Source organism: Musa acuminata, chromosome BXJ1-4, assembly GCF_036884655.1.
Source record: "Musa acuminata AAA Group cultivar baxijiao chromosome BXJ1-4, Cavendish_Baxijiao_AAA, whole genome shotgun sequence".
Classification (NCBI taxonomy): domain Eukaryota; kingdom Viridiplantae; phylum Streptophyta; class Magnoliopsida; order Zingiberales; family Musaceae; genus Musa; species Musa acuminata.
In genome coordinates this window covers 34,034,304-34,057,806 of record NC_088330.1, presented here as the reverse complement: position 1 = coordinate 34,057,806, position 23,503 = coordinate 34,034,304, and the positions used below count along the sequence as shown (strand labels likewise).

At 35.9% G+C, this 23,503-nt stretch overlaps 1 protein-coding gene across 1 annotated transcript; it reads left to right on the top strand.

Annotated features, from left to right (window-relative positions):
* Positions 1-284: 284 nt before the first annotated feature.
* On the top strand, positions 285-22,279 carry LOC103975818 (electron transfer flavoprotein-ubiquinone oxidoreductase, mitochondrial). Its single transcript, XM_009390912.3, has 18 exons — positions 285-843; positions 3,191-3,267; positions 6,917-7,023; positions 7,823-7,904; positions 7,982-8,090; positions 10,425-10,471; positions 10,569-10,643; positions 11,696-11,812; positions 13,040-13,108; positions 16,016-16,108; positions 16,242-16,344; positions 16,565-16,689; positions 16,837-16,886; positions 16,971-17,037; positions 17,174-17,253; positions 18,351-18,479; positions 18,634-18,700; positions 21,654-22,279. Exons 1-18 carry the CDS (start codon positions 423-425, stop codon positions 21,735-21,737), a joined length of 1,902 nt encoding a protein of 633 aa, XP_009389187.2. The 5' UTR covers positions 285-422; the 3' UTR covers positions 21,738-22,279.
* Positions 22,280-23,503: the final 1,224 nt, after the last annotated feature.

The following is a 23,503-nucleotide window of genomic DNA, read 5'->3' as shown; positions in this document are numbered from 1 at the left end:
ATAATAATAATAATAATAATAATAATAATTAATATTATTTAATAATATGTATTATAATTTTTTTTATAAAATTATAAAATAAACTATTTGATTTTGATTGTGCGAGCAAGATTCAATCGTGAGGTTCCCCTCCCTATTGATTTCTTGTATGCTTAAGGTAATAAGACGTTCGGATGATTTGGCTCGGTTATGAGATAGAGAGATGTGTCTTGAGAACCAACTTGCCTCCATCTCTTTTATTCCTTTGTTATACTACATGTGTAACATAAAACGGATAGAGATAAGACTAGACAGATGCAGGTTGATTTGGTTATTGAACACATCCTTCTGAGTTTAGTTCGTTTTGGCAACGTGGGGGGCTTCATCCATTTCAATACATCGTAGCCGAGCAACTCGTCCGGCGGCCACCCCGTACCTCCGCCATGTACAGATCAGCGCTCTCCGCCATCACCTCCAAATCCCGCCGCCCCCTTCGGTCTCCCTTCTTCTCCCCCTTCCGTGCCGAAACCCCGATCATCTCATCCGTCTCGCCATCCCCCGGACCCGAATCGCGGCTCCCGATTCCGTCGAACCGGTTCTCTTCCTTCAGAGATCCTCCGAGTCGCGCGAGTTTTGCGCCTTCGATCTGCTTCCCGGACTGGTCGCCAGGGCTGCGCCGCCGCGTGGTCAGCGGAACCAGGGGTCTATGCGGCGGGTCGGGCGACCGGGAGAGTCTGGAGTACGATGTGGTCATCGTGGGGGCGGGACCAGCCGGGTTGTCGGCCGCGATACGGTTGAAGCAGATGTGCCTGGAGAGGAACGCCGATCTTTCCGTTTGCGTCTTGGAGAAGGGTCCGGAAGTCGGTGAGGTTTTAATTATGGCGTTCTTTTCTTTAGTAGATTAGCAAATGGATGAGGCACTTTCTTGCTATGTTTGTTTGGTTCCATCTTATTTTTCCTGAGCGTGCATGAATCCTTGATGCATTTTCATAGCTTATGATAATTTGAATCAGAATGTAAGAAACAGATAGAAACATAGACTGGTTAAGGGAGAATTTCAAATTCTGATGTTAATACTTACTATGAAAAGTTTGTTGAATATGGAGGGCATGATCCGATCTAGGATTACACAACAACAATAACAACAATAAAGCTGTAAAATCCAACTATCCGGGAGTCGGCTGCATGTATCTTTTGTCGCCTTGAGATATATAAAAGAAATCATATATAGTTAAGTTGACAATTTTTAAATCTTTATTTATAGTTTTAATTAAAGTCTTTTTAGTCTTTAGGTCTAGTATTGAGTCACTCAAAATTTATAGAAACCAAAATTTCAAAATTTCTGGATATTAGCAGTTCAATATAATTAAAATTCATCCTGGATAGCCGTCTAAACTAGGAATGAGCCACTACAGAGAGTTCACAAGTATTTATCACGTTGTCCGCATAGATGCTAATCTTAGAATTGTTTTTTAGATAAATCTAGTTTCTAATCCTTTTTATTTTCTTTACTACAGAAGTTGGTCAAGGAAAAAATTTCTTGAAATTGGGCTTTTGAGACCAAATAATTGATCCATTCTAACAGTTCCAATCAGCATATTAGATACACAAATTGGATCTATTTGGTTTGAAAAATAATTCTAAAGACCTATATGAGGGCTGTACATGTATCCTACATTTCTAGTTTTCAGTGGATACCACCACCTGATAGCCTTGTGTTGTTTTGCTGGTGGGATGGAATGCCCAAAGAGAAAATAGACTGGAGGAGGATCAACCGAGATGTACTTTTAGTATCTTTTTTGTTTGCATTTTAGTTTTTGTGTATTTTGTTGCTCTGCTGGCACACACTTAAAACATGGGAATGTCAAATCCTTTTGGGGAAGTGCTGAAACCTTGGTTTCATTGAAAATTGTAATTTAGTGAGTTGATACATCCAGTTCTAGTTGGCAGTAACTGGAAGTATGCATGTTCCAGTATGTTGTTTGATGTTTTGCCAGCTCTAATTCTACTAAAATCCGTTTTAGGATTGGTCTGCCCTTATACCAATTAAAGTGGCCTTCATCTGCTGTCCCTCCAGGGAAAAAAAAAGCACATACAAACACACAGATGGAGAAAGACAAGATTCAAAAACACGAGCAAAAAGAGTAGTTGGGTGGAAGAAGAGAATTAAGATGAGGTTACACATACCAAATGGACCTACAGAAGGAACCCCAATAGAAAAACAGGTTATCCTGGCTTTGTCTTGTATATGAAACAGAGAAAACTCACATTTCCTGTAATCACATAATTTCTGTCAGAATTATTAGGAAACAGTTATGTTGCTGGAGTGATCATTTTGGGATATTCAAAATGTTAGATTTTTGAAGTTGAAACAAAGAAATTTGTGCCCCAACAATAGTAAGGAAAACCAAGTTGGTTTACTTCAGGTTTGGAACATATTGCATTGCTTTACAACATCAAATGCACCTACTCTTGGCGACCATATAAATTTAGATATTCACATTAGTCATGGATCTATGTATTAATTTAGTCATAATTCTTTTTATTACATTTTGTTTTCTTACCAAAGGGGATTAGGAGAGGGAGGGAGAGAGAGTTACCAAAGAAGAAAGATAAGTCTTGCCAGACGATTTGATTGTGTTCTCTATAATCTGTTGAAGAAATGACAACTAGCATTCCACTACAGTGCCTTGTAGCAGTTGCTTAAGTCTAACTGACTCCAATTATATAATGCTGGTGGAATGTTTATTGGTGACAACTTCCATGTTTATAGGAACAATTTAAAATAATGATTAGTTGGTATGTAATGACCTACTGTCATCAGTCTGACCAAACCGGTAATTAAATCATAGGTTTGATACCACTCAGTATGTCATGTACTATTATTTTCTCCAGCAATACCGAATGATGTAGATCTGCATACCACTTAGTTGCTTAGTCATACCGGCCTGACGCATTGTTGAAAGTTGAAACCAGTATCTGACTGGTATTTAAAGCCTTGTTTATAGATGTCATATACTTTTTTCAACTCCTTAATATTTGTTACTATTAGAAAGTTCCATTACTTGTAATGGAACTTTGTTCTTAGTCCTGTTTGCTATTTGCTCTTCAATATCATTCACTAGATTTGCACTGGAATTATTGACTGTGAATCTGTGGCAGTAGGGGTTATTGTTTATTTCATCTTCTGACTTATAGATTATGATTACAGGTGCTCATATTATATCAGGAAATGTTTTTGAGCCTCGTGCTTTGGATGAATTGATCCCACAATGGAGACACGAGGGTGTAAGTTTGACGATTATTGTTTCAGATACTAATTTTTACCTTTTAAATCTATTAAACTGCTAATTTACTTTCCATCTTTTAATCATGAATTGATTTAAAAAAAAGGAAAAAATAAAAAAGAAGGGACTTACCACCCGATTCATGGGGCTTATCGGGTGCTATACTGATCATATTGAAGTAATACAAACACATGAAATATTTTATATATTATTTCTTCTGGTGGGAAAATTATGACATACTGGACCATGTCGAGGTTTTACCAATCTGAAGATGAATCAGTATTCGGTATGGAGTGGTGCTTAAATCCTTGGTAAAGCAAACAAGATACTGAAGGCAAACTTATATATATATATACATACATATATATATATATATATATATACATACATATATATATATATATATATATACATACATATATATATATATATATATATATATATACATACATATATAATTATATGTGTGTGTGTGTATATATGTGTATGTATATTTGTATATATTTGTATATATATGTATACAAGGATTTTAATGTCGAATGATGTCACCCGTACCGGGCGGTACGTACCAGTCCGCTAGCAGATTGGTATGTGGACTGCCCACTATCGGATGGTACCATCAATTGGGGTTGTTTCCGCCCCGTTACCGTAGCGGGCGGTATTAGCCGAGGGAGAAGGAAGAGAAGGAAGAAGAGGGAGAAGAAAAGGGAGAACTTGGAGATCTGGCACCACTCTCCCTCAACGATCCTGATCCGTCGTTGCTCTCCCTTGCTGGATGCCACAAATGAGATGTCGCCTCCTCCTCGTTTGAGGCGACGAGGCCTTAGCATCATCGCGACTTCTCCTCATCCGCGTGGGGAGAAGCATCGACGGGGAGAAGAAACCGTTCCCCACGCGGGGAGAAGAAACGAGGCAACGTTGCCTTCTTATATATATATATATATACCGAGGTACCCTCGTTACACTCATACCATACTGTACCGAGCTAAGATCGAAACTTCGGTACAATACAAAATTGTAATCCTTGTATGTATATATATATGTATATGTATATGTATATATCTATATATATATATATATCTATATATATATATATATATATGTATGTATGTATATATATATACATATGGTCTTTTTTTATTTTGTTTAAAATATTTTAGTATTTAAAGTTGTTTTTTGGTAAAAGTCGTGAATTGTCACAACCTTATAGGGCAACATCTCTTGTGTTTCTATTTCAATTTCCCATGGTGCTCAAGGTAGAAAAAAATCACAACTTAATTTGATTGAGAAGTGAAAATCTTGTTTGAAGATTTCAACTCTCTAAAGAAGTTTCTTCATTATATAAGGATGAATTATTTAGATTCTTTCCTATTAATCAAATATATTATCAAAAAGAAAGTTATTCTGCTAAACAAATCTAAAATTTTATCTTCTCCAAATAGGGAAAGAATAAGTGACTGATTTGACTTGATTAATTAAATTCTTTCCTTACTTTTGTAATTTTCTATTCTTCTTGCAATTAAGGGTAGTATAAAAAAAGGGGAAGATAATGAGTTTCTTTTTTCATAAACCCCCAAAGTAAGTTTGGAGGACTTAAAAGTGAGTCCAAGAAGTTCTCTATTTCCTATTGTCTTCTCCTCTCTTTCCCAATTGTCCTACTACCTAATTCCAATATTACATAATTCTAAAGCATCAAGATGGCTACTGTTATAGATTTTCCTTTGATGATACACAATCCATCAAAGCCCAATCTGCTGAGAAATTAAAGTTTTAAAAGCTACCAAGTATTGTAGACTAGTGAATCAACATTGCGACAAAAAAAATCAACATTACAATTAAGTAAAGCTAGTTCAAAAAGGTGGTAAGTTGTAACAATGCCTTTCTCCATCATCAAGACTGGCATATATCTGATTTTGCTTTACTTATACCTTTTCATTGTTATGAATAGTTTTTTCTTTAAAACAAGCATTTTTTTAATTTTATATAATTTTCCCTCTCTATTTTGTCCACATTTTTCTCTTTTCACTAGCTCACTATGCAATCACACATTTAATTGAACTCGAATCCAAGTTTATTATCAATTCAAAGGAATTTGGGTTGGTCTTTCTTCTTTATGAGCCTAATGTAGAGTTAGAAGGTGTTGAATTCTATGGAAAAAGAAGCTTGGAAAGATGGATAAGTTTAATTAAACTGCTAATTTTAGGATCTTCTAGTTCTGACTTCTTAGACAACTGAACATATGGAAAGCAAGGACCTAGGGAACAACAATGAGATGGAAATCCCAAACATGTGGAGCATTATATATGTAAAAGATGCAAAGACTAGGAAACCTCGAAGGCTCAATTTCTCCTAACAATCATTAAGGAGAAAAACTGAAAAAGAACCTCTAAATTTAATCAAGGTGTAGAGAAGTTTGATTTTTTTTATTAGTGCAAACAGATAAGGATTGCCGATATAGAAGATGAGAACTGGGTGTAGGTCTCATGGTTTGCAGTACCGGTCCGACAGACTTTCGGTACGCGGACCATATGTTACCGTTCCGACACTGTAGCAGCACTACCGCGGACCAGCGTACGCACTGTAGCAGCACTGTAGCACTGTACACCTGAGTGTACCGAGCGGTATACCGTACCGTACCGGTACCGAGCCCAGATCGAAACTCCGGTACGGTACGGTATTGCGAACCTTGGTAGGTCTATTGCTAATTACCTTAAATATCACCAGGTCCCTGTTTAGTTTGACCCCAAAAACAATGATACTTATCCAACAAAATTTTCATCATTCATGCAGAAGGGGGAACCAACAACTGGAAAGCCAAAAAAAAGAGAGAAAAAGGGCTATTGTGATGGTTCTTGGATGAAAAGAAATTAAATGTAGAAAATTTCGGTACTTATATATGTGAAAATTGCAAAAGCAGAAAAAGGATGATGCCCTTAGCTCCTCACTAGATAGAGACAGACATATTACCTTGAAGAGAGAATTGGAATGAGTTCAAATAGAAGATATGTGGATCATTCTTGCACTTTTTACACTTTTCGTGACCCTTTGTAGTTTTTAGCCTCTGCAACTAAGGGAGTAGATAAAAAAGAAATGCCTATATGACTATTTAGAGAGAGTACGGCAATGGATCGAGAACTGAAGTTTGAACCAGTAATGTAGCACATATCTAGAACTCTGTTGAAACAACCAACAGTAAATAATCCTGAGACTTTACTGATCATAATTTATCAAAATGTCTGATTCTGATGATAAACTTGTAAGTGCTCTTAATTTAAGTCGATGTTATGTCTGTTAATAGGTGCCATCATGGATTATATATGTCAATTTTTGAATATTTTCCTTATTAATAGTGAAGTCGACCTTGATGCCATTCCTTTATATGTGAAACTCAATGTCATTAGGCCATAACATCAAGTATATACTTCCAGAATGATCTTACATTTAGCTGTTAATATGCCCATGAAATTACATAGCATCATAACTGAGATCAGTGTGTTTTGATGCATCATTAGTGCATTTACTTTCAATATTGTAACTTGTGAACATTCAAGTGGGTGCTCTTCATAATCAATATCTTCAAAATACAATGTCCAGAAACTTAAGTATTGTAGAACTCACTGTTTCTTATTTCTGTGTAAAATGTTCTGTAGGCTCCGATTGAGGTTCCTGTCTCCTCTGATAAGTTTTGGCTGCTTACAGAAAATCATTCATTGCAACTTCCATCCCCATTTGATAACAAAGGAAACTATGTGATTAGGTACATTACTTTTCATCATCTTATATCATGGATAGCTGGTGAATATTTGTGACATGCATATATTGTGCTTATATCCACAACATTTCCATAATGCTGCTTTTCATCATCTGACACTTCATTAGTGCACTTCGACACATTCACACCAGCATCTTCTGGAGAACTTCCCTCTCAATTTAGTGAATTTTTTAGGTTTCATAATACTTTCATTTTCACAAGGTTGGTAGCTGAGATAGGTTTATAACCCTCTATAATATTTTCGTCCTCTCCTATAAGTTTTGGCATTAAAAATTTACAAAAATAATTTTCTCAAAATTTGTGTTTTCTTAGATTTGTAGTGACTAGTGAGATCAAGGATTGTCTTGCCAGTCTGGTTTCGTGTAACTCAAATTCCACAAATTTTAATTAATTTGTTTTGTGTAACTCAAATGCCTTAAAAGAAATGGGTTTTGCACCAAGGTTCGACATACCGTACCGTACCGGCGTTTCGACCCGGGCTCGGTACGGTACGGTACCGGTGTATTGGGTGGTACATCAGGGCATACCGAGCAGTACACCCTGGTGTACCGAACAATTTTATACTTTTATCATACTGTAGCAGTGCTACAGTATAGTACTATAGCACTGTAGCGGTACTGGGTGGTCCGCGTACCGATAACCTGTCAGACCGGTACGTACCGCCCGGTATGGGCGGTACGCTTCGGTATGGCAGACCTTGTTTTGGACACTGTCTTATTCATGTTTCTATTTTGAAAAGAATTTCTTTTCCATATGTATCTGACCTTCACCATATACTCTGTAGTTTGAGCCAGCTGGTACGGTGGATGGCAATGAAAGCTGAAGAGGTGGGAGTTGAAATATATCCAGGTTTTGCTGCAAGTGAGGTGATATACTTGGTTGCTTAGTAGTAAACAATGAATTGATTGCTACTTATCTATTTCTAAGCTTGATAATTGGACAGATTTTGTATGATGAAAATCACAGAGTCATTGGAGTTGCAACTAACGATATGGGTGTTGCTAAAGATGGTTCTAAGAGGGAGACTTTTCAACGTGGCGTTGAACTGAAAGGCATGCACCTTTAATATCTTTAACTAAGAGACCATATTATTCAGGTCTATAGACATTTGACATAGTCCTGATCTATATATTACTTATAATCAGCTGCTGTTTTTTTTGCTTCATAGATTGAACTTGGGTTAAATTCTAGCAATTTGTTTAGCTTTAATTAGATTTTTGTTGGAGTCAGTTTTAATTCATATATTAATCTATTTTGAGTCTGTTATATTCATTTTAGGTTTGTTTAAGTCCTATTGCTAACTAGAATAGAATGTGAGTTTTGTTTTAAATAGGTTTGGAGTTTATTGTAATAGATTACATGTACTTTTCATGTTATAGTCAACCACTTCTAGTTTAATGGAAAACATAGTTGCCTACTTCATTGAGAATGTGATTAATTAGTTTGAAAAAGGATCAGCGAAATATTTGATAAGAGTCCTTTGAAGACTCAAATATGTTGCTTATTGTTTATATCTTTATAAGGTGTTGTAGATTTTGTTAAGGTGTCATAGTTTCGATAAAGAGCCCTAAGAATGTTGAACTTCTAGTGGGTTGATAATTTCCTTTAAAGAAAGTTGTATATTTCTTTAAATAATCCTGGGTAATTAGATATATATGTTAAAAGCTGCAGATTATGATATGCAGCTGGTCGTTAGATATATATTTTATGTTTCTTCTCCATTTGTCATTTTGTAAATAGAAGTCCTGTGAGTCTTTGCCTTACATTAGAGTTTTCTCTTGAGAGTCAGCGCAGGTGTACAACTCATACAATTGGATAGTGGTAATAGAACACAAATTTTCTTTAGGTTGTTGGCTCCTATTATTCTTTTTCTCCTTCATATTGGGTTCCTCCTGATCTTTTTTTTCCATCCACATTCTTCTCTCTGCAACGATTCGTCACTCTCTTTTTTATTGATGTGCTTCTCTTTATTTTTGAAACATAAAATATCATGGAATAAGATTGTGATACAGTGAGGTGATGCTGTGATAAAATCTTAGGATGATGACTCAACAGCTTGAGTTGGATCCTAGTCCCTATGGGGGTATGGAGTTGTTCACTTGCTTCATATTCTTGAAGATACTCAAATTTGTCAGGTAGTCTACATGAAATTTCATATGATCCAACTTTTCAGGGGACAAAAGTGCTGGACGAGTCTTCACATAGTTGGCTATGTTTAGGCCTTGGTTGGCTGTAGGGACTGGTGTAGATCCCAAGGTGTGGGCTTGGGCTGGCAGAAGGGGACCCATTTCACCACATCAGCTCCTAAAGTGAGTTAGATCCCGCCATAGACAAGTCTTCCAGCCTGTGTAAGAGTTTGACAAAGGTTGGGCATGGTTCGACTAGTGAACTGATTGTATTCCTACTTTTCTTAGGACTTAGGAGTAAATAAAGAATGGTCAACCCAGCAAGAGAATTCTGACTGTAATTATTTTGTTGAAGCAGCCTTAGATACAATAGGAGAAGGTTTGCATCTCTAAATAACTTAAAAGAACGAGAAGGCCATAGAGGAAGAGGGCTCACAATCTGCATGTCAAATTGGAAATCTTTTAGGAATATATCTTGTACTTGATAACCAAAACTATAATGTTTCGAAGTGACATATGAGGTGGTGGGATTAGCTTCTCTCCACAAATCCTCCAAATATATTGTACATCATTAAAGTGATGTGGACTTTCTTTTTCCTCCTCTTTATTTACACACACCTCCCTTCCCCCCTTCTCTTTCTGGCCTTCCAAGTTACCTTTTGCAGGTTACATCTTTCTTCAAAGTAAGAGTAAGATAGCACTTGATAAGATGTAACTCATGTTGTCATTGACTTCTTGATTTGGTTATTATTTTATACAAGCTATACTTAATTCATTACCTAGGTAACTAAGATTAGTAAAATGGAGGTATCCTTAACTTAGCAGAAATTCTTTTAGTTTACGTCATTGTGCTGCAATTTATTGTGTGTATATTCTATACTTGTGAATTGCACAATGTGCCATTAGGAAAGATCTTCTCACTAATTATTAGTTTGAATGACTTTTTTGTTTCTTGTGCCAGTAAATCTAGAGCCATTATACTGTATATCATGTGAACTGCTAGAAGTTGTCCTTTATGAGCATAAAGTTTTTGTCAATGCATGTTCAAATTTGGTCTTTGTTGTAAAGTATTGGCTTTTATATATAGAAGCTTTGTTTTCTGAGGGATTGTTTCTGTTTTTGGATGGATTATGAAGAGGACGAGGAGGAAAAGAAAACTGTTCGCACATTGTCCATTTTGTTGGTTTGAATCTATATTATCTTTTGCAAGATACTTCAATTTTTATTTGGCTCATTATATATATGTTGAATATGTTTTAGGACGTGTCACACTTCTTGCTGAAGGATGTCGAGGGTCACTGTCAGAGGTTTGCTTAACTTATCTGGTGATCCTTTCACAGTTTCAGTTTTTTATTTTTTGGATTATGTAGTTCATTTTTTTGCATGTCAAAATTTTTTTCTTAGAAAATGATAAGGGCTCACAAACTACACGAAAAAGTACAAGGACAGCATCAAACATATGCCTTGGGCATCAAGGAGGTAATGGATTTTTTTTTATTTAATCATTATATACATTTATGTTTTAACTTTTAACCCTTACCATGTCTCTGTTATTCTCTTAACAGACAAAACATGTTGTTTGCATATCAGTTTTTCAGCCCCTCTGTAAATTTGGGCATGAGTGCCCAAGGTTCGCTGTACCGTACCATACCGGCGTTTCGATCCGGGCTCGGTACGGTACGGTACCGGTGTATTGAGCAGTATATCAGGGCGTACCGAGCGGTACACCCTGGTGTACCGAACAATTATATATTTTTCATACTGTAGCAGTGCTACAGTATAATACTGTAGCATTGTAGCGGTATCGGGCGGTCCACGTATCGATAACCTGTCGGACCGGTACGTATCGCCCATACCGGGCGGTACACTTCGGTATGACAGACCTTGTGAATGCCCAAACATGTAGGTTCCAACATGAAGTACTTGATAAAATAGTGCAAATATTGGCTAATGGATCCTCTAAATCTTTATTTGTTAGTTTCACAGTTACTAGGAAGTAGGAAATCATTTTCCCACTCAACTTTGCATTCTACTGGAAACCAGCTTAGGAAACTAAATTATTTTTCCTCAAAGCTTGTGAGAAACTGGACAATATTCCAAATCAACTCTGTTAGGAGAAAACAAATCGATACCAGATTCAAAGAAAAAAAAAAGCAAACATAGACAAAGACACATGAATTTACACGGTTCACTCAAACTGGCCTATGTCCACGGAGCCACTGCACTGCAGATCTTCACTACAAGGGGAAAATTACAAGTGTGTAAAAACATTTAGTTCTCACCAACCTCTCAAACTCTCAGCAACTTCTATCAATACTCCACACATCCACACCTAACAAGAGAACTCCTCTCTATTTATAGTGTGTACACACCAAGAAAAAAGAGATCACCTGTAACCCATTAATCTAAAGATTCTAAACAATCTCTAATTTGTAGCCACAAATTACTTATCCTTATTTCTGAACTCTCTTCTATATGTTTTGCATGAATAATGTCGAATTGTATGACACGAGAGTACATGTCATGTTCAGGTTTGGGAAATTGAGGAAGGAAAGCATAAACCAGGATCTGTGCTACATACAATGGGATGGCCATTGGATATGAAGACATATGGAGGTTCTTTTTTGTACCACATGAGTAATAGGCAGGTGATTTAGTACTTTGCCTTTTCCTAGGTAGAATTACTTTTCAATATTTTTAAAAGCTAGATCTAAGTTGCATTTTTTATTTACAATTTCACTGTCTCGCTTTCTAGGATTAAAAGATCTACTTCCAGGGACTTCACAGTTGAAGCATTTCAATGCGAATTTTCTCTTCCTAAACTACCTCTTGATAAATAAATCAGAAAAATATTTTTTAGTGGGTTTTAAGATTCTATCAAGTTTTTTCCATAATAATGACAAACAGTTTTACAGTTTGTTGTTGTATTTATTGAATGATATATATATATATATATATATATATATATATATATATATATATATATATATATATATATATATATATATATATATATTAACATTTGCCAATTATTGACTGGTGCTAATATTACGATAAAATTCTGAAGTTCACGTGATTACAACATGTGACCCTGCAGTCAATTTCTTTAAAGTATAAATTAATGCTATAATTATTCATTATTAAGACAATTATATATTTGAATATACAAGAGATATGCAGTTATGCACATTATAACTTGTTGAAGTTAGTGTATTGGATATAATGCTTCCACTTGACATAAACATTAAAATTAATTATTATAGAAAACATGGCTAATATCTTGTTTAGCATACCTCCAGTGGGTAACATGTAATCTCCCAAAATGTTCATTACAAAAGTGTCCAGTTCCTTTAAGAGAGATACAACAATAATTTGTCTGATCCCCACCGAATATATATGATACAATACGTTGAGTTGAGAACAAAGTTTTGTCATCGAAGTCATACATAAAGACTTTTACCTGTGCCTGGCCTTTGAAGTCTATCTTTTTGCACTTCTATTTTTCTGAAAGGTTAAGTTTATGTTTTCAAGATGAAGCCACATAATCGAGTAAATGCCAATAAACTTAGTTCTCCCTTGTGTTTTAAGAAGCACAAAACAAGGATTGCATGCCAGTCAGCTCTGGGTTGGCAGGTTGGGATGTTCTGTGTGAAGTCGATATCAGCACACTACCATAACATAAAATGGCAATCCTTGGAACAAGTTTTGACTCATCTGGCTGCTATATGGTTGAGCTGTTTGTTAGCAGATCATCTTAATATCCAAATTTGGCATTATAAAGCTCAGTAAATTAGTAAATAACCAATCTGGATATTTTCCAGGCTTATCTTTTGTACTCACAATTTATCTAATTCGCAATTGCATATTATGTGTAGATCGCTATCGGACTTGTCATTGCCTTAAATTATCACAACCCTTATTTGAACCCTTATGACGAATTCCAGGTATCTCCTCTGTACTAAGGTTGATTTATGCATTTTATCCTTTTAACAGTTATTTACATCTGTTGTTGGTTGTCATTGTTTGAGTAGAATCTGGCATTTCGTTTATGCATATTGGTAGTCATCTGGTCTCTCTAACTAACAGTTCATCCTGGGTAGTGGAGAAGACCATTGCAGAATGTTATCAGCATTCCCTTGTCGAGCTAGTTAGTGAAATGACTGTTTCCATAGATGCTGGGTGTTTATGTCTTTTCACATGTTTTGCCCTCGTGATCTGACATATCTACTTTCATTCTACCTGTGGAACCAAGTTGATCTATTATTATACCCATTTTTGATAATTCATCTTCAGCTACTATGTAGAATTAAATAGTCATTTTGACATTCAAACACCCAATCCTTTATTACTGTATGAACCAGCTTTGTTATCTTTAATCACCAGATGGTGATTCGACATCAACCGGTTTTAATTAAAATTATTAACCAATATGCACTTAGTGCTAGAGATGTTTGCTACCTTGTATGTTAAAATAAGATTATGCACCTAAAGAAGTGCTTTCTAGTGCTTGATTATCAGTTTGAACAACTTGACTAGTTGAAAATGTAGCTTTTATTATCCTTTGGGTGCCTTCTAATCACCAATTCATCTGACTCTTCTTCGATTCGGAGGCATATCTGATGGCTTCATTGTATAATTTTGAAACTTTATTTGGAAAGCTATACTTGTTATGGTTTGAGAGCAAAACCATACATGTAACGGCTGATTGTTTGCAAGTGAATGCATATTCAGAATATTTTATTAGTGCTCTGACAGTTATAATATTCATCTACTTCAACAAAGATTCCCTATTTTGAGACCCTCTGTTACAGAGTCAATCACTTATTATTTGTGGTAACACCATATCTTACCATGACTTTCACGTAGTGATAACTTTATTTAGTCCAGTTACCAACATTATCTTTGTGTTGACCCCATTGGATCAGCGAGACCATTTTTAACCCAGGCCCATATAAATTTTGTGACCAGATGGGTCTGGGTCCTGGTCAGTTCTATTGTCGAAGGTGCATTGGTTATGCAGGTCAGTTTCATGAATTTGACAGTTTGAGTCATTAATATATATAATTGAATATCACTTAATTCTACAGAATCAAAAACAATAAATACCTATACTATGAGTACGTGAACATTAACATATTGATTTTCAGAAAATGGTTAACATTTCTGTTTCTATAAATTAACGGACATAAGGAAATCAAGAGCAAAATAAGGGGCAAAAAGAATATAAGCTAACTTTTAAACCATGAAAGCCCCTTTTAGGAATTACTAGTAGATTTAGTATTTTTAATTTATTATAATATCAAAATGTTGAGCTCAGGAAATTGATTGTGATTGGTTACAGCCAGGTATTTTTCACTGAACCCAAACATGGCGAATAATTCTAGTTACTCTCATAATAAGATTGATGGGCTCTAGGTTCTTGATTAGGTCTCAGTTGTGACCAAGTCTTGGCTGGATTGTCATATTCCATTCTCTAGCTTATTTCTCTACTTTTCCTTCCTAATTTCATGGTGGTCATGTTGATATTCTCGTTTTTCTTGGGAAGAAAACAATGCCTCATTTGTTGTTGTGTTGTCTTGCTTCTGTGACAACCCAATGAAGTGGGAGAATGAATATACTTGTATATAGGGCTAGATGATTTTACTACTATTAAATTAAAGATTTTTGGACCAAGTTAATGGATTAATTCTTTTGTCAGATGGGGTCATGGTAATTGGTACGACAGCAGACTAGTATTATACATGGTTGGGGACAATTTTGTTAGACATCTGCATATGTTTATCACTTTAGAAGTGGTTCACTGCAACTCTACTAACTGGTATGATTTGGGATTGCATAAATATTTATATCACTTTAGAAGTAGTTCACTACAACCCTACTAATGGATCTGTGATTTAGTGATTTCAATTTTGTAAAGCCACTCATTTTTAAAAAATCTCTCTTGCAATAGGTGCCCTAGTGCTTCCTAGGGATTGAAAACCAAGTAGTTACAGCTAATTGGACTGGTAATCCACATTCTTACTGGAGGAAAAAAAGTAAAATGAAAGAAATTCAATTTTAAAGTGCATCGGTACATGTTAGATATCCTTGCACATTGTAAAGAACGTTTATACAGTTAATTGAAACTGAAATTTATATCCATTTGGCGACTAAGCTTTTAGAACTCTGGTGTGTAGTTTGAGTTTCTCAGAGCGCAATCGCTTATACCTCCTTTAGATAGAAGGGGTAAGAAAGGTCAGGTTCATCTAGAATAGTAATGTGTGTATAAAATTAGGGAGCATATTGTAATTTAGAAGATTCTATCTTCTATTGAAAATTTCTATTGATCTTGTTACTGATCTAGTATGTTTAATTTAACTTGCACATAATATTGGTTCTGTTAATTTTTGTTCTATTGAAAAAATCCATGATTTCAATCTGATAGAGATTGGGTTTTGATGTTATACGCATCTGAACATGTTATACTGAAAGTTAAAAGAATTTATATCCTTTTAGGCTTGTGTTGATCCTAAAAACCATCTTTTCATCTTATATTGTATCCATGACTCTAAATGCACAAACCTATAGTTTTCTTATCTGTCAGTGTTTGATGTTTAAATATATAGAAATTGTTAATTTTCTTTACAAGTAATATGTCCTGTGTTTTCTAAATGAAGTTGCATTCAGCTCTTAGTTTCTGTTCTTTTATTCTCCTTGTTTCCAGTGCCTTCCAGTTCCAGATTATATTATGCTAATTAGGTAGTCTGCCTGCTTTTATGGGATTCTCATATGTTACCTGCATCTGATATATGGAAGCTAATGACTACTCTCTGGCCACTTCTTATTCGTAATTATTTCTTTCTAAATCTTAGAAATTCAAGCACCACCCTGCCATCAAACCACTTTTGATGGGCGGAACAGTTCTCGAGTATGGTGCTCGCACATTGAATGAAGGTGGTTTCCAGGTGCATATGAGCAAACTAATCTTCTCTTTGACTCATTAAAGTGACTGATGATGTATATTTACCTACATTTGCAGTTCTGTTTTAAATTTATGTTACTCATAATCTGATACAACTATTATGTGTAATGTTTCAGTCAATACCTTATTCAGTAGTTCCTGGAGGAGCAATTATTGGATGTTCTGCTGGCTTTCTAGATGTGCCTAAGATAAAGGGCACACATACTGCCATGAAATCAGGTTTTGCTTTCAGTTGCAAAATGTTCTTTGGTGCACTGTTCCATTTTTCCTGGACTTTGTTAAGCTTTTTGTTTATATCCTTCTATGATGGTAATTATATAAACAACATATTTTACTGCTTTACTATGTATGCTAGAACATTGCATTACTTCACCTTCTGCATATGTTTATTCGTTGTTTTAAAGAGTTTCCCCTGGTAAAATTCTTCTGTGCCCTCTAGGTATGCTGGCAGGGGAAGCAGCTTTTAGAACACTAGTTGAAGGAGCAACAATGGAAACATACTGGGACAATTTGAAAAAGTCCTGGATTTGGGAAGATCTGAAAAGAGCTAGAAACTACCGACCAGTTAGTCATTAATTCCTTTTCCTGCCATCTTTGGCATCTTGCTAGATAAAATTTTGCAGTATTAACATTATGAGAAGCATATGGGTCAAACTTTGCAGTTGTGTCTGTTTTCTTATCTTCAATATGTGAAGACTTCATTTCTTTCAGGCCTTTAAATATGGGCTTATACCTGGATTGGCCTTCTCTGCACTGGAGCGGTAAGGTTGAACTGTGTGACAATCTTACCTTTTCTGCACTTAAGATGTCAAACTGCTTATATTATTTTGTTTTATGTATGTCAGCTATGTCTTCAGAGGAAGACTGCCTTTGACACTGAAGCATGGGAAACCTGATCATGAAGCTACAGATGTGAGGATATTTTGCTCCAATTTTTTATAAAATTATAGTATATATTAAGAATAGGGATATGCAACAGTTCTTTTTCAGTTACATATTTTCATTTGCTAGTAGTTCACCAACTAATTAAATTCTCCTGAATGCTTAGATCGCCAGTCTGCATGCTCCAATTCAATACCCAAAGCCGGATGGACAAATATCTTTCGACGTGCCAACTTCACTGTACAGGTTTGTAGTAGCAAAATTTACAACGAAATGGTTGCTGTTGTTCCGTGCTTCTATTATCTCTTGCATTAGCACAAGCTTTCTGATGAGAGGACCCATGATTGGTAGCCATGATGTCTATGGATTTTTCCAATGTTAAGGAGCTCTAGACCCTTGCTCTTGTGGCACATCAATTGTTGCCTCCATTTGTAGGTTTTTTATGTGTTAAATGCCTCCTTGCTTGGCTTGGCAAGAAGAGATCAAGCATAGTTATCATTTATAAATGCATCCATGGAAGGGGACAAGAGACTTGTATAACAGGGCTCGTATCCTGCAACGCCCTCAACATCCAACTAAAGGTTACTGTGGGACAAATGGCTCCCCTCCTCCGAATGCATGCATGGAGAGGCAGAAAGATATGATGTATAATCATCGATGCCTATGTGTAGGGCGCAATGTGAACATGGATTTGAGTTTCAATCTATATGCATTCATGCATCTATCACGAGCATCCCCTCATTGCATTACTGGTGTAGAGTCCATGCTACTATGTTACTGTCATCATGTATTGTGCTGACACATGATTGACGTATGCCTATTGGTATTTTCCAAGCAGGGAAGGATTTCAAACACTGTCAGGCCTATATATACCTACTGTATATACAAGCCAACCAAACACTGATATCAGACCATATAGATTGTTACTGACGGGTACTTTTTTTTTTTTACCTTGAGACATCAAGCAGTATGGATCAGTACACCATCCAATATTTTCAAACTGAACTGGTCCAACCATTTGTCGAAACTGGTATTAGATAAAGTTCTTGATATAGGGCATGCTACTTCTGCTTAAACTTGTTGCAGCCTTCAACCCTATTCCATCTATTGGGCCCATCGATCTGCACAATCTTTACCTGTGGTCTATGTACCATGGTTTAGGGTGGGGGGTGTGTGTGTTGGGGGGACTGGTCTATTTAATATTTAGAACCATGACCTTAATAACCACAAAGTTTCTGGAGTAGCTTATATCAGCAATTCAAATTATTAGCTTTTCATGTATTCTATCCTTTTCTCTACTTTTCCCTAATGATAAGTTTAAATGGATTGAATTTATACTGCAGGAGCAACACAAATCATGAACATGACCAACCAGCTCATCTTCATTTGAGGGATTCAACAGTACCTGAATTAGTAAATCTTCCACTATATGCTGGACCGGAGTCGAGATATTGCCCAGCTCGTGTTTATGAGTAAGGAATAGTGTTAGTACCCATTACTGTACCATTATTTTTTCCGATTATTCTCCATATACTAATTGTGATTGAAGTAATGACCAACAAACTAAATGATGAAATAGATGTAAAAAGCTAAATTATGATTTTTTTCTTTTTGTACTTGACAAAGGTATACTCCAGATGAGAATCATCGTCTGAAGCTCCACATCAATGCCCAAAATTGTCTACACTGTAAGGTACTGATTGTTTATTCAGATTACTGTTCTTTGTGACTGTGATACAAAATGATTAGAAACAGCAATATAATTGTTTAACAAGGAAAGTTGTCTCCTAATAGTTTAAGAGGGTGTCTCATCCATTATGATCAGTGATTTCAATAGGCGCTCGAGCGCTCGCCTAGGTGCTTGGGTGAGGCGAGGCCCGAGCGCCTCGGTTCATTTCCAGGTGGCGCGCTTCAAAGAGGCGCCGCTTGCTTGAGCCTAGGTGACGGGCGCTTCGAGCGAGCGTCCGGGTTAAACCAGGTGACCGAACCAGCGTTTTAGGTCTGGTTCGATCTCCGGTGCTCTAGTTGGTTCAATCGAACCAACTAAAGCACCGATATTAGCCTTCCTCTCGCGACTTTCCAACCCTAACCCTGCTCATCGCTCCCGCTGTCGTTGCTCGCTGCTACCGCTGCCATTGCCGTTGCTCTCTGCTTCCACTGCCGTTGCTCGCTATTATCGATGCCGCTGCTCACCACTACCGCTATCGCTGCCACCATCGTTGCTCGTCGCTCCCACTCCTGCTGCTCGCTGCTGCCACTGTGGTTGCTTGTCGCTCCCACTCCCGCTTCTCGCTGCTGCCGCTACCACTGTCGGTGCTCGCCTCTCCTGCTTCCACTGTCGTTGCTCACTGCTACCGCTACCGTTGCCGCTGCTCTCAGTCAGCAGCCTTGGTCTTCCTCTTACTCTCACTCTTCTCAGTCTTACTCTTACACTGCGTCCCCGCTAGCATTGTCGTTGCTCGCTGCTATTGCTATTGCTATCGCTGCTACTACCGCTGCTCGCCATTATCGTCACTCCCGCTGTCGCTACTCGTCGTTACTATTACTCTTACTCTCTCTACTCACATCGACTCGATAGTATACTGTTAACAGTATATTAACTATATACTGTTAACTGTATACTAGTAACAATATTTTTTAATCTATTAGATTAATAATATATTATTTTGATTTTAATACTGCTAATTTTTATTTATTTGGAATTATTGTTATTGTTTTGAATTTTGAGATTTTTTGTTAATGTGATATTGTGATTTTGTAAGATTTTTTAATTTAATATCATATTTTTTTATTTAAATAATTATATTTATTAATTATATTATATATTTTTATATTTTAGTGCCTCGCTTCGCTCGGGTGTTTTTGGACCTTGGCGCCTTTTGATGCCTAGCGTTTTTTAAATCACTAATTATGATATTCAATTGAAAGAGTTAGTCCTGCTATATTTTCTGATCTTGATAGTGCAAAATTAGTTTTTTTTATGCAAAGGGGTCATGTTACTGTATATTTGTGAACCATTTTAGTTTTTCTGATGCTTATCAATCCAATATGTGAAATGCGATACCTGATACTCTTGATTGTCACTGCCAGTGGAGGTGAACTTTTTATCTTTACGTATTGATTTTGAAGTTTTTGATGAGCTTAAGTTAGCTTGATTCATTCTGGATGCTGCTTCATCATCATTATGGTAATTAATTCACAAGATTCTCCTTAGTTCATAGTTAAGCAGGCAGGGCAAATTCATGCACTAGAAACAGCACTTGGCTTTGGAGTTTGTTATGGTACAGTCATAAACTGATAGATTAAGTTTTATAAATAATTCTTTTGAGGCAAAGGATAGACAAAAGCTTTCCAACTAATAGCATTAAGATAAATGAGTAAAAAATGAGAAAATGGAAAGAAATTTTGGGAGGCTTTGTGGAACAATAAGTCTCCAGGAATAAATTCACCATCAAGAGTCCTTGAGGCTCCATTTGGTATGAATACTAGAAAATCTTTGGATATCGTTAGAAGTTCCAAATAGGGACAAAGTTTCAAGTCACATTTTTGAAATCTCAACTTAAGATGTTCAAATAGCACCTGGGATTTCATTTTTCTGTGTTTGGTTCAAAGATATTATTATTGTTTTGTTTAGCCTAGGGTTTAATCCTTTGTTTTTCAAGTTTGAAGAGTATATTAGGATTCTAAAGTCCCATGCTTCAGATTAGGGTTTTTGAATAGTCCACTTCCACATGAGCATAAGGTGTTTGGTTTAAATTTTTGGATTTCAGAAGAAATTCCCATTGCATCTCCATAATAAACTAGGCCTACACAAGTTTTGGGATCTATATCAGGGTTCCTAGAATTATCAGAAGTAGTAGACTGGCACAACCTTCAATCAGACCAATATAGCAAATCCATCCCTGATTTTCCTCCATACCAAGATAAATGATTAAATTCCCTTATTACCCCACTAATCCTGCCAATTTGTGCAGCAAGGTTATGGAATCCTGGGAGAAGCAATGGGATGACTTGTTTGTGCCAATTCCTTATAAGATTATTCTACAGTGGATTTGATAACATGGTTAGAGCACTAATGTATCTTGAACTTACACTAAATTCGGTTGTAAAAGATTAAAAAAGAAGAATCAGATTGTTCATGAATATGTAAGGAACTAGATTGATGTGGAAACCTAAGAATGGAAACTTGTTTATGCAAAATAGTAAATAGAACTAGTAGCATCAGAAATTTCTCTCTCTAGAATGTAACTAAGTAGTAGAGTAATCTCTACAAGAACCAATTGCATGAAGATTTTATCAGATTGGTTAATGCATAATGGACTTCCAAACACTCATCCAAATGCATCTTGCTTTGTTGATCTTTATGCATTGCTATAACCTTTGATGAAAGCATTGAAAAATATGAAGCTGAAGGTCCATATCACTTTTTCCATATTGTGGTCTGCCTCAGGCTTTGCTCGTCAACAGAAACATCAAGTCATCATAAAGTTCGTGAATTTCAATTTGTTTGTTGAATGGTCTTAAATTTTTTGAGTGAAAAATAGGTCTTAAATTGGTATATTGTTATTAGTCTTCAATTGATTCATCATTAGAATCAAATGTTCTCCTGAATTGTCCTAACTCTGTTGTTATTAATGATGTCATAGGCTTGCGATATTAAAGATCCGAGGCAAAACATCAAGTGGACGGTACCGGAAGGTGGTGGTGGTCCTGGGTACACAATTATGTGATATCACATATAAAGGAGTCGCACTTTTGTTCATAATAATTAAGGCCGAAATGCTAGCTGGTCTTTCCCTCTTTGGTGATGTTTGCCAGATCTAATAGCTGGACACTATGATCAGTAATATGATAGATTAAGAGAAGGGAGCAAATAGAGGAATGCATTTTTCCTAGTCTTTCTGTCCTAGTGTTTTTCTTATTAATAGAAGTGACCAGCCCACCATTTGGAAATGGCAAGCCATGCCATTTATAGCCTGCTGCGATGGGAATCATTTTTGAAGACCTTACAGATTATAGAACTAGGAGACACTTTTCCAAGTAGAGGAAGGATGGCTCCTGATATACCCCAGAAGTGTGACCTAGAAGAATGAGTTGAAATTTCTATGTTTGCAAATGATTATTTCTGTCGTATCTAGACTTGCAAATACTGATGATGCTGTGCCTCAGCAATTTACATGTGTCTGAGTAAAAGTCTGTCATTTTCTGACAACTATTAACATTTTAGACTGTAATAGTCTTAGTTCTTTGAATATGTGCAATTGCTTTATTAGAGCCAGTTGTAATATGAGAAATTTATTGTACTTTGAATTGTGTGATTTCTCAATTTACCAAAATTTTGAGTTTCTATCCATTCTGTCTGAGGTATTTTAATGATTTAATCCCTGACAGAATTTTCTATAATTTCGAATTAAACTTATCAACTGATATTGACTAAAGAGGGCATATAGAGAATAAATTATGGCCAAATTTCCAGGACTATAAATATGGTGATAATTGTTTTAAAATTCATAGTTCAAATGGAATCAGCTGCTAAGATTGTCTTTTTGTTTCTTCTTTTTTCTTTTTTGCTTCCTTGTTCTTTCCTTGTGATAATATTCATTGACAAGTAACCAGCTTCTAATATCCAGTATGTGCTTTTTAGAAGCTTAAGCGGCTGAATAGCTGTAATGTATCACCAGGTCACTCTAAGTGATTATATATCAAGTTTATTAGTGAATATTATTATTCCTTTTGCTCCAGCACAATATGGGTGACAATGTATCATGTTAAGTGTCTGATTAAGTATTTGGACATTTTGGTGTAAAACTCATTTTTTTGGAGAACTAACTGTATTCTTTCAAAAATATTAACTGTCAGAGTACTTTATTTTGGAAAGTATCTTATTCACAATCAATTCTTTCACATGCATCCTATCTTAATCTACCTTATGTTAATTGAACTAGATATGTCATACAAGTCTATGCTCTAGATTTGAATTACGCTTGAGAACTTGATGTATTTGAAATTAGGGATTCGACTACAAAGTTATTGTTGAAGATTTGGCAATCTTTGTGCAAACAAAACCTTGCTCATGGGAGGCAGATCAGTTTTTCATAATTAGGTCAAATATTTTCATAATTTCTTTGTAACTACATCTCATAGTTGAAATCTATGGATGATGTAGCTGTTTTTAAGGCCTTCCGTTATTTGGCTTTAATTGTTTTGATATGTAATCATATAATCATTGTAAAGAACATAGTGGAATCTTCATCTAGAGCAAATGCTGAAAGTAGCAGCTACAGGTGCAGTTGATTCTGATTCATGCATGTATAGTTGTTATTTGCAGCAACTAGAGGAGACCATGATCGATGCTTGGGAGGAGGTAGTGGTTATATGGAATGAATTAGATGACTTACAACTTAACCTACAAGTACAACTTGTGGTATTTCTTGATGACTAATTACATAGGTATATCAGCATGAGACCTTTCTTGGTATGCACAGCAGCAAAAATA